The following is a 19,814-nucleotide window of genomic DNA, read 5'->3' as shown; positions in this document are numbered from 1 at the left end:
GAGCTAAAGACAGAGTTGCTCACTGGTGTCCATACTCAGCAAATGGGGTGGGGTGATTTACAACATCGACGGGTCACCTGGGGTCGTCTGTTGGGAAGTGACTGAATTTCTCTTAGCCCACTGCTTTAATAGCTAATCAAATAGAGGATTTGACTAGAAATAGTTGCCTTTTATTTAGTTATATTTTTTTTCATTTAACTCATATGCATTGAGCATCTACTGTTTACCAAGCATTGTGTCAAGTGTTCAGAGCACAGTGATGGACTCAGATTGAGACTTGATTTTGCCATTATGAAGCCTGGAATCTGGAGAAGTCAAGGGGCACTAATCAGCGAATCAAAGGAACAACATATTGTTCAAGTTATGAAGGAGAGGCCCATGGTATCAAGAGGGTTCATGACGAGGGGAATTAACCTAGTTAGAGGCTTCTGAATGATGAGTAAGAGTTAACAAAGCAAAGGGAAATGTGAAATCATTGCAGAGTGAGGGATCTGCTTGTGCAAGTGTCCTGTGGCATCAGTGAACAGAACCGAGGTCAGTGCTGGGGGAGTGGATGAGCAGGGAGGAGGCACGTGGTAGAGCACACAGCTAGAGAGGCAGACAGGAGCCAGAACACAGACCTTGGGAACTTTGGCAGTCTTTCCTAGAGAAGACAATGAGAATACATCTGGGTGTCTCAAACAGAATGATCCTGGGTTAAGTGTTGAAAAAAAGAACTACCTTAGGAGAGAAAGAAAGTACACGGCAATAGTTAGCAGACAGAACTAGAGTTGGCAGATCGCGGTGAATTTGGTAGGATTTGGTGACAGATTAGATATAGGAGTGTCTTCATGTGAATGTACCTAGAAACAAAGAAACAAGTCCTTTATTTGGAATATATGGGGATCACTGGTATGGAGGTGGGGAAATGAGAGGAGGAAGGAAAGTCAGTCAATAAAGAGATATTAAGCCAGCTCCCACAGCAGGCAACGGGAGTTTAATTGAGTTTAAAAGTGAGTGCAGAGCACATGGCTTAGAATTATCCCACCAAGGGGCGAAGAAGCCGGTATACTGAAATACCAAATCCCATCAGCTGCTTGTTGACGTGGGGACATTAACTCTGGCACTTCCAGCTTCCAGCCAAGGATTTGGAAAAGTCCTTCGGGAACAGATATACAAGTAGTGGTTGCTAGAAGTTGCCTAGAGCTCATTGCAAAGGTGGGGTCCTAGGGTTGTGTGGGGGACACTAACCACCATATAGGGGGGCGAGAGCTACAGCAGAGTGTCAACAACAACTCCGATCTTTGGGTTGAGCCACTGAGGTGAGAAACATTGGAAAACACTCCATGTCAGACACGGTCTATGAGAATGCCGATGAGGTACAGGGCCTGCCCTCATGGAGCCTGCAGTCTAGCCCAAAAGCCCATTAGTGAGGATACTCAAAGGTATATCAAAGAAGGAGGTGGCCAGCAGGTAAACATGGGAGACCACGAAGTAGGGGTGTGTGTGTGTGTGTGTGTGTGTGTCCATGTACAATAATTTTGGTCCTAAGTGAGGTGACCACTACTTCAGTGGTGTCCAGGCCAGGTGTCATTGAGAGCACCACTCTCTGAGGGAAACATACTGCAAGCCATTTGTTACGTGTAATTTCAAATTTTCTAGTACCTATATTCAAGAAAATAAAAAGAAACAAGGTAAGTTTATTTTATTTTATTTTTTAAAGAGAGAGTGAGAGAGAGAGAATTTTTTTTTAATATTCATTTTTTTTTTTTTTAAGTTTTCGGCGGACACAACATTGTTGTTTTGTATGTGGTGCTGAGGATCGAACCCACGCTGCATGCATGCCAGGCGAGTGGGCTACCTCTTGAGCCACATCCCCAGCCCATAATTTTAATACTATATTTTATTTAACCCAACATCTCCATCACATTATCATTTCAACATGTCATCAACGCTGAGCCTTTGACACCTGCTGTGTATTTTATAAAATCTCGAATCAGACTCGCCACACTGCAGGCAACTGTAGGCCCATGTCCAGTGGCTGCCGTAGTGGAAAGCACAGCTCTCCAGTTCATTCCTGCAGGTTAGCCCAGACCCAAAAGCTGACCCAGGCTTAAGGATGATCAGGGATTTTGATTCAGACTTTGAGTTGCTTATTTCAGAAAAGAGATGTCAATGACGTGGAGCTTAAGAAAGACACGGGTGTGCTGACTCGGGTCTGCAGGGCTTCCCTTTGTTTCTCACGGATCCTACGGAAGAGTCAGGGGGTGACTGTAGAGGGGACAGGGTGAGAAGAGCCAAGAGGGGAAACCATTCCTCCTACTCCCTCATCTAGCAGAGCAGGTCCCCTTCCACGTGTGGCAGGCTCTGGGCTTCCCACCATGCCCTCTTCCTTGTGGACTGGGCCAGCCTCTCACAAGAGGTCAAAATGCCAGATGTCCATTTGTCCTTTGATCTTTCAGTATGGCCTGATCTGCTCCATGGGTCACACAGCTAGTGATAATGGCAGAATTCTAACCCTGGGTTTTCCATCTTCACAGTCTTCCCTACCGCACCACGGTGCCTCCAGAAAGTTCCGCACACGTGTAGGTCTACCCTCAGTGAATAACGAACAGAATTACTAAGGACCCCACGGTATGACAGGGTGTGAGGAAAGTGAAGGAGGCAGGTTAAAGAAGGCAGTGATGAGCACTGTGGGTGGGGGACACTGTCGGAGGATGTTATAGAAACCCTCAGCTTGCACGTTAGAGACTGGGTTCTGAAGTTTGGGGGCATTTCATGGAAACCATGAGAACACTCAGGACCCCAGTTCCCATAGGACACGCTGAGGACTCCCCTTACTGTTCCATGCTGGGCACTGACTCCGCTATCCTCTCATTGCCAACAAATGTCATCTGCTTCCCAGGGCAAATGGTGACCCACAGACAGCAGGCAGACAGACTCTGGGGCCACTTAGACCTCTACCCAAGGGATTTCCGAGGGGATAAATGTGATTAGCTACTTCAGGCTGAGTGCCAGACCCTGACAGTCCACGGTGGCCTGTTTCCGCGTGACCAGAGACTGAGGGAGAGCTGTGTACCTCAAAAGGGGCAGCTGTTTCAGAAGGGAGGTGACCAGGGACCTAGGGTTGTCATTAAAAAATCACCACAAATACAATGGCTGAAAACAACAGAAGGTATTATCTCACTGTCCCAGAGGCAGGAGTCAGAGATGAGGGTGTTGGCAGGGCCTTGCTCCCACCTGAGGCTCTCAGGAAGGTCCTCGCTGCCTCTTCCACCTTATGCTGACTCCCGTTGTCCCTTGGCTTGGGACAGCATCTCTGACCTTGCCTGTCTTCCTGCGCTCCTCTTCCCTGCTGACTCTAGAGCTCTGTGTCTCAAACCTCCCTCTCCTCCTGTTATGGTCTAAAATAAGCCATATAGTTTTATAAGAGCTAAGTCACAGATTATTAATAAGTCATATTGAAAGGGCACAGGCTGTAGATTAATAGACATGAATCAATAAATAGAAAATGATAAAAATAAAAGTTAATGTTAAGATACTTAAATATGTTTTAGTTTTAAGATGGAAATGACGATACAGTGGGATAAACACATAGCCTTATATAGTACACAGACATAAGACTTGAGGGTAGTAGTGATTGGTCTAGATAATACAAGTTGTAAGTATGTGGGTAGGGGGGCCCATAGGTTAACTATAGTCATAGGCAAATGTTAAGATGATATAGGTTAAGTTACAAGATAAAAATAATTAAGACATAGTCATATTAAGGCAAAGATTATTGTAGGCCAACATGAGTAAGCATGGCTAAAGTGACTCCGTTGCTATTCCTGTAGGAGCCATTTCTGGAAAATCAGCGTCTGAGCTGTCTTCCCCCAAAGAGTTGTGTTTTCTGTACTTTGTACCCTGCAAATGTACTAAAACCCAAACCGTACACCCACCTGAGGGGGTCTTTAGTTCTGCTTAGGGGCTCTAAAGTTCCACTAACTACTGTTTTAGCTTCTGTGACTGGCTAGCTCGCATGCTAAGAACTTCCCAAGGCTTGTGGTTTTTATCCTTAACTGATGAAGGTACAAACAGGGAAATTGCTGTTCTCGCACAGAGATTCAGTCTCTACATGTGGGTGACAGTCCCTGGCCAATAAAGCTCTCTTTGATTTAAATTCAGACTTAGAGTGTTTTCTGAAGTGGCTCCTCATAACACTCCCATTTATAAAGAATTGAATTTAGGGCCCATTCGGCATCCAGGATGATCCCATCTAAAAATCCTTAACCACATCTGCAAAGACCCTATTTTCAAAAAAAGGTCACATTCACCAGAAATGAGGTTAGGATTGGGATGTGTCTTTGGGGGCCGTTTATTCAATTCACTAAGATGCACTGATTCATGTTTACAACAGGTTAAGAGTTCTAGCAAAAACATTTTCCCCTATTTTCAATATATCCTTGAGCCTGATTGTAGGCCATACAGATTTATAGTCAAAAAAGAAAAATGTAGGCAATTTCTCAGAACGTCTTTTGGGATCCATGAAATGTGGCAGAATCAGAAGACAAGCTCAAGGCTGGAAGAAAGAGATGGAAAGAGCCCAGAGTGGAGAAACAGACACGAGTTAAGTGAGAAGAAAATAATCAAAGGAAATCTTAAAAGTTTCCCATTGATAATAAGTGAAAAGAAAAATGACCCAGAAATGCCCGTGGACCATGGCACAGTAGGGAATAAAGGCCTGAGGACGTAACATGGAGAAAGAGGAAAGTCACAGTCAAGGAAAATCTCACGCCAAGTCCACAGCTATAAAATAAAAACCTACAGACTTGAGTATGGGAACTTGAAAAAGGATCTTTATGTTGCTTCAGGAACTATTTCCTCTCCATCCAGTGCATCGAGTGGAATCCCTCACATGGCAACTGCTGCTTAGAGCCAAGACACGATTCCACCAATTATTGGCCAACGAACCTTTAGACTTCGACTTCTTGGGCTCGCTTCCAAGTATTTCCCAAGCATATGTTATGTTCCAGTAGAGGTCAAAGTCTTTGGGACCATCTTATAGACTCAGGTCACTTATGTGAGACCAAACAAGTCACAGATTATTGGTCATCAAATTAAAGGCTACCTTTGGGTCAGTCCTTGACCCCTGATCCACTCACCTGAGGCCAGGGGAAGTCAGACTGAGGATCTCTTGGTCTGTGGATCTGTCCTTTCCAGGGTCATATTGGACGAACATAAGGATACACAGGTGTACTACAGGTGTGCAAAGGATCAATGGAGTGTCCACAGTATAAATTAGGGGTGGCTGAAGATATGTACACAGAAGATGAACTTGCAAAGTCTGGGCTACGTTCAGCAGTGGGACTACACAGGGAGGGGAGTGGGTGGGGATGGGATGGCAATCAGGAGTTCTGAATGGAGCATACGCTCCGCCCCCAGTGGGGGCCACAAGTATGTCACAGCTAAGACAACTGGACCGTGTGATGATCACGCATCAGTTTCATCAGGATCTCATGTTATTCTCAAGAAACCAAATGAAAAAGAGAAACAGCAAAACTCGAGCTGTATCATCTCATCCGAGGGGTGGAGGGATGGCTCCCAACTGATCTTTAACTGGGGACCCGGTATCATGACTGAGTTGGCAAATTAGCAAGTATGCCAGCACTTCATCTATTAATTGGTATGTTCCATTTTAATTAAAATCATCCTAGCTAATTACTCATCTCGCTGTGTACAATGCCAGCTGAATAGGCCGGAGGACATGATTAAGGTAAAAATAAACTGTGCACCCAGTGCACTGGATTCACCCCCTTACTTTCCCTCCCACCTGAGGCGATGCCAGGGAAGTGGGAACTCAACCTTCCCTTCTGCCTCATCTCGGAATGAGTGGGAGGAGGAGAGAGTGCATGGGCTTTGAAACTCATAATTTGGGTTCTGATGTTGGCTCTGCCATTCACAATCTGGGTGACCATGAGCAAACAGTCAACCTCTCTGACCTTCTAGTTGTCCTATCTAAAAATAGGAACAGCAATAGTCCTCACTACAGAGAACTGGTATGAGGGGCAAATGGAATAAAGGGAAGGACTGGGTACAGAAGAGCAGCGCAGTACACTTTAATCCCAGGCTTGGCACCACCACCCACTCACTAGGGTGGCATCTCCTCGTTCATCAGGCTCAATTCAGACACTGCCCCCTCCCAGATGTTTTCCCTGAGTCCCAGATCAGAGCTAGGGCCCCTCTTTCTGTGGGCTTATCTTACCATACGACTGTATTTATTAGCTCTCGTATTTACTTCTAAGCCCAGCAGGTGCACACACCCTTCAGTGAGCAATTGTGGTTAAGACTGAAATGAAAACAGTATTTTTCTTTCTGTGAAACTTTTTAAATGGCTTCCAAGTTAGTAGGAGATAAACATTTATTATGTTATTTGGATCTAACTACGTAATAAACAAAATTGTTAGGTGTCTCTTTTGACTTCGATGTGCCTTGGAAAAAACTACTAAGATGCCAAGGGCTCTGTGACCTGAGAAAGTTCTAGAACCCCCTAGTGGGAAAATGATGCAGCTGTGGTAGAGTTACGATAATGCCATAATTAATAGGTAACAGGAAATCGTCCTTCTTATTTCCCAGGCACCGTCTGAGCCCCTGGGAGTGCTGTAAGTGAAAGGATCCTGTGTTACTCATTGAATCCCCTGACAGGCCAGAACAGAAAGTTCATTCCTACAAGTTACCAAAGAGGAAATGGGGGTCTACAGAGGAGGGGTAACTTGCTCAAGGTCACAGAAGGGGAGATGCTGGAGCTAGTTTTCACACCTAAGCATCCTGATTCCAAGTCAGGGCTCTTTACTTCTTTACCAACACTGCAGGATTGCTGAGAATCTGGATCACAGAACCCATTCACAGAAGTGGGGACTAGCAGAAGATGCTTTGGGTTGTCTGCTAGCTCACACTGGTCCTCACCCCTGAAAGGCCTCCCAGGTTACTGGAAACCTCCCTGGTGACCCCGCAGTAAGCCAGAGGGAGTCTTTTTCAAGGAACTGGGGACTGAGGCACTGAGTTCACTGAGTTTCTGTGGCTTGTCTGTCTGATCAGGCAATTCTAACAGACATTGGCAGGATGCAAAGAGAAGGTCTGTGACCTCTACTTTTTGAGGCAGCAGCTGCATTGGCTCCCACTGCTGTCCTTCTTGGAGTTGATTTGTTCAGGGGCTTTGTAGATTCCCTGAGATCTGCACCTTGCCAATAACGTCTTTCATTTGATCCAGATTTGTTGCTTAATTAGAGCCCTGAACATAGATGTCATAAAATACACTGCTAAAAAGATGATATCTCCACTGCTAAGTATCCAGCCCTGTAAACTGGGCATCTACAAATGTCGCTCAGACTGCCGACTTCAGCTGGGCCATCTCCTCTCAGAAGCCAGGCAGATCTGTGCACTTCATGTAAATAAACAGTTCGGAAGGGTAGCTTTCTGTATTGCCAGAGAGGTCAGCCATCTACCCGGCAATTATGCCACTGTCAGACTGTAAATACACATTTGCAAATGCCTCTGTAATTGTTCAGAAACAGTTGGGGCTGCTCATGGAGGGCTAGTTACAGAATGTTAATGGGGTGGCTACCCAACATCTGCTTTCAAGGCTGCAGCTAGATTTATGCCTTTGAAACATTTATGGGTATAGAGCAGGGGAATGGGTCTTTGCCTCTGCCAACTTTCAGAAAATAAAAAGTCAGCAGCTGTGGACAGTTGCATGGCAGATTGATGGTATCGCAGTTTCAGCAAGAGTAAAGTCTTACTTAAAAATGCTTTGGCTTCCTAATAATTAAGTAACACTCAGCAAGGCGTGAGACTGCCACCCCAGAGCTGTGGTTGTGCGGCTTTAGTCGCCAGCTTCTCTGACCTCACACAACACGGTCAGTGTCATGATTAAGCAGAGGCATTCCTGCTGACTCCAAAGCAGGGTTCACAGAGATGCCCACAGAAGTGGTGGATCTCAAGGCAGTCCGTTCAGAATGTTTATCTTTTGACCTTCACTTTGGGGCTCGTGTTTGGATCCAGGTTTTCTGCCTCATCATCACGAGATATAGATGGTTCCCTCTTCCAATCAGTAGGTGTACTGGCTTCTCGAGTTCTGGATTTCTGCTGTTTTAGCTGACATCTATGAAACCCCCAGGCCCGGGGAGAGAACTGTGTATATACGCCATAGAACTTACGTACTGGAATGCCAAGTGCTATTTGTAACAAACCCCTTAAGCTTTGGCAAACGTTCATTTAGCCATATTCCAGTGTTACAGAATATTACTTAGGGTTACAGCAAGCATGTGAAAAAGGTACCCCAAATTCCAGTGGCAGAGTGATGACAGAATTTTATTCTTCTTTCCTGGAACACATCCCAAGCAACAGTGTGGGTTGCAAGATGGCTTCACTCTAGAGTCATTCGAAGATCCGAGCTCTGACCATCTTTTGGTTCTGCCACTGCCCCTGGAATTCTCCTTATCTATACAGTGAAGACTAGGTTGCAGAGAAGCCCATAGAACAGCTCATGGAAGAGACAGAGTGGACCTAGGGAAACTGGCTTGTCTCTTAAGCTGGAGACAACCTCAAGGTCAACGCCCACCTCCATCGTATTGGCCTCAATGAAATCCCAGAGGCCCACTTCATGGCAGGGATCCTGGGGAATGCTGCTGCCCCCTGGGGCACCTGCCATGGAGGAAAGGGAGGGCAGGTGCTGACAGCCACCAAGCTTCAGCCACATCTAACAACAGACTAAAAAGGACACTGCCCTACACATAAGATTAATGCCACATGGTCCCATGTTATCAAGAGCTTATTATCAGCCAGATCCTCTCTCTTAAGCATTTAAGAAAGCATTAGCATATTGTGGGGGAAATCAAATGACACTGTAAACACACTTTCCACTCTTGAAAGACTTCTGCTCTTCCAGATAGATATCAATAGAAATCAACTAGGAAACAAGGCAAGGTTTTTACTTTCATATGCAGGAAACTCGTTCACATCTATCTGATCCCTATACCTGGTGTTTTCTGATGCTCTGTGCATAAGCTCACCCCGGAGACCTCTGGGTAGTTTTGGATTTTGATCTAGTAAGTCACAGCTGGCTTGTAGCATATTTACGAAGGAAGGACTTTTCACAAGATGCTATGACATCATCGAGATTAAATTCTATCTCAAAGTTAGGTTTTTCCCCCACAATAATTAAGGCAACCAATAGAGCAAGTTTTGCAGTCATGCCCCTGATTAGGTAAGTCACCCCATCTTCAGGATTTGTGTACTCAAAGCAATGAAAAACAAAACCATGTCCAGAGTGTGTGATGTACTTCTGAGAGTGGACCTTCGGATACAGGAAGTAGTCCAGCGGCACCAGGAACACATCCTTGACTTCATCAGGATTAGGCTGGGCCTGAAAGTTGTGGTCTATAAAACCCACCACTGGGGTTACCAATGTATCTTTCTAAAAGCAGAAAATAAAATACACCAATTAAGAAGGGCAGTGATATTGTTTCAAATGTCAAACTCTTTGCCACTTCTATGTTAGGTAAACCAAGGGCATCAGTTACAAAGGTGGGTAGTGAAGGGGGAAGAATTTGCTCTAGAAGCAAATTCTTTGTTCATTCCAATTTCTCAATGGAGTTATTTTGGAAATACCCTGAAGACTCCACATAGTCCCTCACATAATGAGAGGTGTCTGCCCGACCTGAGGAGGCAACTGTGAGATGACTCTGAAAACATTATGTGTCATGAACATAAACGGGTATGAAAACTAGTACCTTCTGTTTAGAATAGTGTAAAAATGACACTTACAAAAACATCCCTGTGGCTTAGGAATTGCATGTGTGTGAGTGTATCTGCATTATAAATTCCTCTCAGCAGGAAAAGATGCATGAACGAAGCAGAAGCATTACTTGCAACAGCCTTGGTCTCTAGAGTTGCTGTTCTTCATTCAGTTCTTGGATATTTACATTAGATGAATTGTGGTTATAGCCATATGCTAGAATACTATGCAGCAAAGAATGTATAAATACCTTTCCCTCGCAGTAAAGACTAAGGTATTCTCTCTCAACAACAGAAAAGTGACATATTAGTTATGGCATATTTCCATTTATGGGGAATTATATAAGATAAATAATTTTGTATATATAATTATATAAGATATATAATTATATATCTTATATAAGATATAATTTTATATATAATGACATATAAATTATTTTCTCATAACATATATATTTATATTATGGTGGGGGATTTCTATTTGTATCCACAAGTGCTTGCAAATGAATGAGTTCTGTTTGGTGAAAGATGCTCCATCCTGGGAATCTTGGGGCCAGGACTGAGTTGGGTACAGGAGCTGGTAAGAGGGCCAGAGGGCCACAGCCTGCCTGGGAGAGGGAGGGGAGGGGGAAACCAGCAGCACCCACTCCAGTTGTGACATCCCAAGATATCCCAAACCATCACCAATGTCCCTGGGATGAGAGGAGATTGCTCCAGATCACTCCAGTTTAAAAACCATTGAGCCAGGTGTAGTGGTCCACATCTGTAATCCCAGCTGCTTGGGAGACTGAGGCAGGAGGATCTCAAGTTCAAAGCCAGGCAGAGCAATTTAGTGAGACCCTAAAGAACTTGGTAAGACCTTGTCTCAAAATAAAAAGTAAAAAATAGCTGGTATATAGCTAAGTGGCTAAGCACCCTTAGGGTTCAATCCCTGGTACTAAAAAACAAAATCAAACAAACAAAAACCCACCAAATCAGATTATGCTCATAAGTGATCGATAAATGGGGTTTCTCTTGATACAGCTTAGAGTTAGAAAGGGCCAGAACACACAACAACCTGCCCCAGCACATTCACACCCAACACCTTTCTTTACAGCCTTTGTTCATCCCAATTTCTCAATGGAGACATTTTGGAAATACCCTGAAGACTCCACATAGTCTTGTGCTCGTCTGGGTCTGCAATGAGTTCCAGAGGCCTGGGTGGAAGGCTTGGGCCTCAGCCACTGGCGCTACCAGGAGGTGGCCGAAGCTTTAAGGGGAAGTTAGGTCACTGGGGACATCGAAGGGGTTGCGGCTCTCTGTCTCCTCCACCTTCCTCTGTTCACTCCCCCGCTGCCAGGAAGAAAGCACCTGTCCAATATTTGCACCCTGCCTTGATGTCCCACCTTGCCACAGGCCCAAAGAAAGGTCCTCCACCGAGACCTCCAGAATGGGAGCCCCAACAAACCTTTCACCTGTGAGCCCATCGTCTCCCAAGAAGTGAACACTGCCCCACCCAACCATGCATGTGAACCCAGTAGCTCCCGAGGGCCTTGAAGTGAAGCTGCTCTCGCGTGGGGACCTCTTAAACATTATGTCTCAATGTGTCAATAGTGTTCTGAAATAAATCCCTAAAATGTGCTAGGGGATTTGCAAAAATAAACTGAAAAAGAGTACCCAGTAGAAAACACTATTGAAAAAAGAAGGAAGGAAGGAAGGAAGGAAGGGAGGGAGGGAGGGAGGGAGGGAGGGTGACACAACTGGAGTAAATTACACATTTCTTATCTAATCCCATGTAAGCTGCCCTCCCCCACCCCCACACCCTGCCCCAGACACACACAAACACACATACACACACACACAAGACCGTGCATGCAGTTATTGGGCAGCCACAAGCTTCTTCCAGTCTAACCTCTTCTGAGTGACAACCTTAACACTCCTGTTTTTCAAATGGGCTTAATTAAGAGAAAGTCTCAGAATCACTGACCTTCACAACACTACTCCACCCAGACTTGAAGCCAAATGGAAAACAAAAGCCAAACCCAGCCCCTGGCTTTTTAGCGGTTAAGCAGAATGGGATCATTCTTTCGAAATAAAAATATACCTGGAAGCTCAATATATCAAATACAAAAAAACTTAAAGCTACGTCTGTTATCTCGGGGTGAGGGCACCTGACCGCTGCAGTGTCCTCCCCCAAACCATGACCCCAGTTCAACCATAAGAAAAATATCAGATGGTTTACAAAAATACTTGACCAGTGCACCTCAAAAAAGTCATAAGTCTGAAAAATCATCATCATGGACCAGAGGACCAAGGAGATGTGAAAACCAAATCCAATGTGGTATCTCAGATGAGACCCTCCACAAACCAGAGACAGCAGGAGAAGCTAGCAAATGGCAAATGAAACGTGGACTGAGTTAGCAATCGTGTACTACCACTGACTCTTTAGTTGTGACAGATGTCCCACAGTGATTAAGATGAATTCCTTTTGGGTTTGTCTATGCTGTTTTAGCTCATACTATCAAGGAGATCCTGAGTCAAACAAAAATGCAGTTATAAAGAGGAGTTTCCTGCAACTTGCCAGCTCAGGGCTCTGCTCAACTGCAAAAACAAGTACCCATAGGGTAAAGGTAATGCCCTGGTTTCCTCAGGGATAATATTTGTTACATAGCACACTGGAGTATTTTTTTTAAAAAAAGCAAATTCTCCAAATAAATGTATCCTGGAACAAGTAAATATGAATTGAATGCTAATGAAATAATTCTGAAGCATCCACAGCACCTGGTCTGAAACTCACTGATGAAGCTCAACCCTTTCACTTCTGGGGAGGGAAAGAAGGGTTGGCTTGGGGCCACTGGGCTCACAAATGACAAAGTCCACCCAAGAACCCAATTTGTGAACTCTCGGGCAGCCCTCTTTGGGGTCACACTTGGTGGAGTGTGGGATCCTGAGGCGGCAGATCCCCTGGGCACCTGGGAGGGGGATGAGAATCCTTACTTCAAACAGATAAGGCACCAGGCGGCTGATGACCTCCACTTGCTGAGGACGCAGCCCCACCTCCTCCTGCGCTTCCCGCAGAGCTGTGTCTATGTCATCCTTGTCCGTGGGATCCCTCTTTCCTCCAGGGAAGCAAACTTCTCCAGGTGACCTTCTTAGCTAGGCATGGAGAGAACAGAGGTGACGTGTGGATCTCATGGTGGCACCATTCCCTCACTCAGCAGATGCCTACCCAGTTTCTGCCCACCATCCCTACCTGGGGGCATTAGATGGTGAGCAAGAAAAAGCATGAAAAGTATTTCTTTGAATCTTTAAACAAAGAAAAAGAAATTCTAAAGAATTTCCCTCACAGCTAATTTTTCTCCACCTGTTCCCAAAAGATACCACCTACACAAACAGATTGACATTGATGGAGAAAGGCTGAAAGGAAGGATAATTTTATAAAGGGCAAAATTACTCACGGAGCACTTTGCCAAGTCCTTTAAAGTGCTCACCGCGTGTCAGGCAGCAAGGACTTTCCTCCCTGGGTCCTCAGCTCTATAAACCACTCTTTTTTAAAAGTATTTTTAATAAGGTCAAATTCACATAATAAAAAATTAAGGCATTTAAAAGTGAACAGCTCCTGGGCGCATGGAGCACGCCTATAATCCCAGAGGCTCAGGAGGCTGAGACAGGAGTTCAAAGCCAGCCTCAGCAAAAGAGAGGTGCTAAGCAACTCAGTGAGACCCTGTCTCTAATAAAATACAAAATAGGGCTGGGGATGTGGCTCAGTAGTTAAGTGCCCCTGAGTTCCCCACCCCGCAAAAAAGAGAATAGCTTGGTGATAATTAATGTATCGGCAGTGTTGTACAACCACCCAATATCTAATTTCAGAATATTGTCATCACCCCAAAAAGAAACCCACTACCTGTTAAGAGGTGATCACCTCTCACCCCAACACCTGCCAACTGTCTGTCTCTGGGTCTCCCCAGTGGGATGTTCTATGCGAATGAAGTCCTATGTGAGCTTTTTTGCCTCTCCCTTGGCACAACGACTATGCACATGTGTGTCAGTCTGTCCATACATCTATTCATGGATGGACACACGGGGGAACTAAGGATCAAAGAGGTTCCACAACCTGACAAGGTTCACACAATGGCTGGAATGTAAATCAAGGTTTAATTCTAGCACCTGGGTTCTTAATTAGCACACCTTCAATTCATCAAGAGTTTATTAGGATACAGAAAATACGGTCCCTGGAGTCATTAACAGAAACCTGTGGCAGCATCTCTGTGTACCTTGTAAAAGAACAGGGGTCCCTCCTGGCCCTCTGTTGCCCCTTCCACCTCATCCCCAATTCCATTCCTTCTCCGCCTTAGGAGAATTTGAGAGGAGAGGATGTCTCCATCTGTGGCATCCTAAATATGTCCCTCTTTCTCGTCTGTCTCAAATGATTTCTCTCAAGTCCTGAGCAGGGATAGAGGCACAATCCTTCCACCCTTCTCGCTTCTGTAGGATCCAAATTCCCAGCAAACTGACCCTAATTTCCCTTATGCCCACCCCATGCAGTGCCCAGTGTCCTCTCCGCTGAACTGTCAACGAGACCTCAGCTCAGCAAGACTCCTGGCCTCATCTCAACTGTGTGCCCCTCCCAGAACCGTGTGATGGTGACGTGGCTGAAGTATGTGCCACAGGGTCCCGCTACTTCACCATGAGAAGCCCTAAAGTCTCTCCAGGGTTAGGAGCTCCGCCCAGGGCTCATGATGGCATCCTTAGCACTGAGGCTGATGAGGCTGCATAAGAACAAACACGATGCCTGCTGTGGTCTGAATGCCTGGGTCCCCCCAAGATTCATGTGTTGAAATTAAATCTACTTCAATCTGAATGTAAGCGTTCTCTGGCTGCCTGGGCAAGAGATGCCCTGTGAGGCCTTCATTGCCGGAGCTTCCTGGCTCCCTGGAGTCACATAACTGGGATCCCAGGAGACTCCTCCTAGAGAATGGGGAAGAGGCCTCGGATCATCCGTCCACTTGACTTGGATGTGTGCCCTCCCACTCGCCCTGCAGCTTGGAGCAGTTCCTATCCCAGGATTCATCCCTAAAAGGAGACTGCAAACTGCCCAGAGTGTCCTGTGGAAGGGAAAAGAGGGCAGTCGAGTGGGCACAGCTCTGGCATGCCAGAAGACCTCCATGATGGCTGTTGCCAGCTGTGTTTTCCTTTTCTCCTTTTGGGGTCCATCTTGTCCACCAGACTCCTCTCAGAGCCTTGGGCAACGATGCCGCTGCTTCAGGGCTTCAGGGCTCTGCTGTGCACTATCCCCTTCCCCCATCTTCCTCCCAACCCTCCTTCCCAGCTCTCTGGGGCTTGAAACAGGCAAGAGAAGATTCAAGAACAACACAGAGACTGAAGTCTTAGGAAATTGGGCTGAAACTTTAGTCGGCTTCTGAGCAGAATTTCATAAGGTTTTGTTTAATAAAAGTTTTATAGTATTACAGAAGAAGAGATTGAGAGCTTCTGTATTGAGAGTCCTTTTTAGCAAAGCCAGTTTGTGAAGAGTCAGCTTTAGAAAGGCATCTGGAATTTCAGCATAAAACAGCATAAAATTTTCTTAAGAGTAGAGTTAGCACAGATCCCCAACGGTCTTTACTCCCTATTAATTGGAATAGGCATACAAAGCCACTTGAGTTGAGCTGGTATGCTCTGAGATCTCTTTGAGATGCTTTCGACATACACTTAAAATCAGGTCCACATAAAAAACAAAATGAATTCTGGAGCTGATGCAGCCTGATCTTATTTGCCAATTTGCCTGCTCACTCACCACAGCGACCTCATTGTTCTAATGGTCTTGAGAAGGGGTGTCAGGACAGCATTACTTTATCCCGACAAATGTTGTGATATAAACCTTTAATTTTAGTTTTAGAATACAGATTTTAGTGTGCCCGTGTCACCAGCTGCCTTGGAGTTAAATATACTGACCGTAAATCACTTTTTTCAAGGTGCTATAACCAGAGGTCTATTTCTTGTGCATTCTGAGACCTCTTGGGTGGTGGAGTGAGGTCACATGGCAGGACCATGCCCATCAGCCTTCCCTTCCCTGCTCTCAGAAGGAGGCCGGATGACAGCATGTGTGAGGAGGTGGAGATGGGAGCCATACCTGTGGTGCTCCCAATTTATCAGCAGGAAGGACTTGAAAATGTGGGTTTCTTTTTTTTTTTTTTTTTTTTTTTTAAGGGCTTGCCCTGGGCTCCCATACAAAGGCAGAACTCCTCTGAATGCAACAGGAGACCTACCAGCTTGAGGGTTTGGTCTTACCTAGATCTTCCACGTTTATTGTCTGTCTGGTAATTCAAACAGTATATTTAAGTGCCAGGCCTGTGCTTACGACAGAGCTGGGAACAGATCCCCGTGAAGCCCCTCCCTCAGGAACCTCAGGATTTTTATTGCTGTGTGTTTGTGTCATTAATGTCTGGCCCAGACCAGAAAGAATCCACATGTGTCTCCTTCCAAGTCCACAGGTGTGCAGTAGACACCTCAGCTCTGCTTTCTTTTCTAACAAGATACTTTCCATCATTCTGTTTAAAAAGCCCAGTTATATCATGGTCCATTTCTTTTTGTACTTGGATCATCTTGAAATTTCCATTTCCCCAATTCTTCCTCCCCCAACAGCAAGGCAGGATGACGGCACCCAGGGATGCAGGGGTAAGCCAGAAACCCTATTCCCAGCCCAATCTTCCTTTCAAGTGAAATCATTTATCTTAAATTTCAGGCCATGTCTGCCACTTGACACAATGACAGCTGACACTACAGAATTCTTGCCAAGTGCCAGGGCTGTTTTAGGTGCTTTGCAATTGTTACCCTGTGAAACCCTCACAGCAGCCCCTCGAAGGAGGCATTAATATGTTGTCCTCATTCTACAGTGAAGAGAGAGAAGCACAGAGAGGGTAAGGAACTAGGACAAAGTCACACCACGGGCCAGGAGAGAGCTTGCCCTCCATGTGGGCAGCTAGCTGGCTTTAGGGTCGCGGCTGCTAACTTGCATGTTCCAATATTTCACATCATCCTTGGGGTGAGCTCAGCCTAAAGCAGTGGTTCTTGGCAGGGGTAATTTTATCCCTCCCCCACATCCCTTCCAGGGTGGCAGGCAAGGTCTAGAGACAGTTGTGGCCACCACAGAAGTGTGTGTGCTACTGGCATCAAGAGAGCAGAGGTCAAGGATGATGCCGGACATCCCACAGTGTATAGGACAGGTCCCCAACAGAGTCATCTGGCCCACACTGTCAACGCACCACGACTAGGATAACCCTCGTCAAAATATTTTAAATTAAATGCTGGCTAAATTCCTTATTTTTCTTTCCGAAACCTCCCCCTCCCCCAAGCCCCATCCTGTAGCTTCTTATACCCTTCCAACATCACGATTTTGAAAGTTCATTGGAGAATCAAGGCCTCAAACTGTGCACAAGTCACAAAGCTTGATGCTGTTTTCAGACATCCTGAGATGATGGCAACAGCTTCTTGTTCACTTACCTTCTCCGACCGGCGGGTGAACAGCAGGTGAAGTTTTCCTTCTTTAACTAATAATGGCAAAAGGATGGAGTATTTGTGACACGATAAGTGATCATATTTGGTCCCAACATCAAGCTTTTTCAAACGGGCTTTCGCATCATCTATCAAATTGTTTCTGAAATGGAAACAAACCAAACATTTCAGTAACCAGAGTTATGGCAGAAAGTTTTCAGTCCTGCCTATATTTCTCCTTTTGTGTGCCTTGGCGTTTACCATCTCTGAGTCTCAGGGAATTTGTCAACAATGTGGCAGAAATACTAGTATTTCAATAGCATGATTTTTGGTAAGATTGAATGAAGCAAAAAACCACTAAGCACAGAGTTAAGTACATGAGTTTTACTTTGAAAAATCTAAAATTAAAGAATGGTAAAATGGTTTTTCAATAATGCAGAAGTTGAACTTTGAAATCCATAATTATATTCAGACAAGATAAGCTCACTAAGAAGGCCATTATAAGGTTAGATCATTTTCTCTTTCCTGGCCCTTATGTCAAGGTACCAGACCCTATGTCTTATAACGGTGCCTCTCAACTGAGAAGCCATAGAATCACCTAGAAGGCTGCTCACAACACAGTCTGCTGGGTCTACTCCTACTGATAACTCAGTAACTTTGGAGTGAGGCCTGAGAATTAGCATTTTATCAAACTTCCAAGAAATGGTGTTGCAGATGCTGCTGCAGAATAGGGGAACGTATGCTGAGAACCATCCCCTGACAATGAACTCGTGTCTGGATAAAACCACAAATGGTGCCCTTTTCATGGGGATTTGTTTTGGTCCTTTTGACAAGTCCTTTTTATGTATTGGGTTGAATATTATTCCCCCAAAATTCATATGCACTCAGAATATTGCTTTATTCAGAAATAGGATATTTGCTGATATAACTGGCAAAGGGTCTTATGATACAATCTCCCTGGTGACTTTACGCCTGTAAGGAAGAGGAGACAACATGGAGAGATAGGTGCACACAGGGAAGTCCTGTGAAGATGGACACAGGGACTGGAAATATGCCATCACAAGCCAAGGTATGCCAGAAGCTCCCAGGTGCTGGAAAAGGCAAGGAGGTACGCCCTAGAGATTTCAGAGGGAGTGTGGCTCTGTCAACACCTTGATTTTGGACTTCTAGGCATCAGAACCAGAGAATAAATTGTTGTTTTAATCTACCTGGTTTGCTGTACTTTGTTATGGTAGCCCTAGAAAATGAACACATTGGTTTTAATTTTGTGTAGGAAGGCTGTATTACATAGTGAGTAAAATCAGATGTGTAAGTTAGCCAGAACTGGTTTAACAAGGGTACAGAAATAACTTCTCTAACCCTTGCTGTGATCTGTGACATGCTTGAGTGTACTTATGAGGATTAAGTGACATTCACATACTGAGGCTGGCACTCAGCTGCTGCTCTATGATTGGTAACCAAATGTCATCATCATCAGATAAAAAGTTGTTTGCTACTTTGTGCTTCTTTTTATGTGGCAGGGTGCTCACTAATGTGGTTGGGCAACACCATCGATTGAAAAAACGACCAACGTCCTGAAAACAATCACTGGCAAAGGACTTCAGAGTGTCCCCTGCAAATAGGACTCTGTCCAGAAAAGGAAAGGGGCCAGTATGGAGTGGGGAAGGACCCTTCCAAGGGCAGCTCTTCAGAAGCCCCCAGAACTTTACCAGTGGAATCAACGGAGGTAAAAGTCGGCAAAAACATGTCTGTCCACTGTAGGGCTGGCCCTTGGAAAAATCACCAGGAAAACACCAACAGCAGCTCTGGGCAGGGCTGGCAGCAGGAGCTCCCCACTCTTTTCTCACAGAATCCTCGCAGCAGCCCGGCAGGTGAGAACCTGATTGCGTTCAGGTTCAGCGACACTAGGGAATAGCCACTAGGTCATTAAGGGTAGAGCCATCAGGGAACGATGCGGTCATCAGAGGACCTGAGGTCTAGTTGCAGAGACGCGTTTGGCAGAAGAGAGAAGCCGGCTGCGAAGGGGAAAGCGCTCTGTCCCCACCGCCGGGAGCAAACCCGCGCCTGTGTGAATCACGCTGGCTGAGGCCGGTCAGCTCCTGGAGGGGAAGGTGGAGTGTCCTGGGGCTGTGCACTGCCCAGGTGCAAGGACAAAGGCCCGGGGCGTCAGAGCCGCAAACTCCGCTGCAGCTAAAGGCCTGGGAGGCGCCCGGGACAATCGAGGAGGCCAGCGAGCACGGCTAGGGTGCCAAGGCCGGGAGTGGTTTACCTGCCGGTCTCCTGAAGCTGACAAGGCCGCGACATGGTCCTGAGAAGGTTTGTTTCCAGTTGGAGACTCCCGGGCAGGGATCCGCCGAACCCGCATGCGCAGAGCGGCCCTGGCCTAGTCAGGCTCTGGGGGCGGAGCTTAGTGGAAGAGGCGGGTCTAGGCCTGGGGCAAGATTGGGCGGGGCCTGCAGCCAGGGGCGGGGCGGGGGCGGGGCGGGGGCGGGGGCGGGGCGGGGGCGGGACTGCCAGGGTTCAGGGTCCGGCCTTCCTAATCACTCAGAGCAGCTTCTGCTTGAAAAGGGAGAGGCACTTTAGAAAGCATG

The 19,814-nt window shown here is 46.0% G+C and overlaps 1 protein-coding gene across 1 annotated transcript; it reads right to left on the bottom strand.

The window, feature by feature from the left end:
- Positions 1 to 1,719: 1,719 nt before the first annotated feature.
- Positions 1,720 to 19,595, bottom strand: Nudt7 (nudix hydrolase 7). Its single transcript, XM_076838235.2, has 4 exons — positions 19,493 to 19,595; positions 17,233 to 17,386; positions 12,730 to 12,888; positions 1,720 to 9,433 (listed from the first exon to the last, which is right to left on the bottom strand). Exons 1-4 carry the CDS (start codon positions 19,525 to 19,527, stop codon positions 9,071 to 9,073), a joined length of 711 nt encoding a protein of 236 aa, XP_076694350.1. The 5' UTR covers positions 19,528 to 19,595; the 3' UTR covers positions 1,720 to 9,070.
- Positions 19,596 to 19,814: the final 219 nt, after the last annotated feature.

This window comes from Callospermophilus lateralis, chromosome 18, assembly GCF_048772815.1.
Source record: "Callospermophilus lateralis isolate mCalLat2 chromosome 18, mCalLat2.hap1, whole genome shotgun sequence".
Taxonomy (NCBI): Eukaryota; Metazoa; Chordata; class Mammalia; order Rodentia; family Sciuridae; genus Callospermophilus; species Callospermophilus lateralis.
Note: the sequence above shows the minus strand (reverse complement) of the source record. Positions and strands in the feature narration are given on the sequence as shown.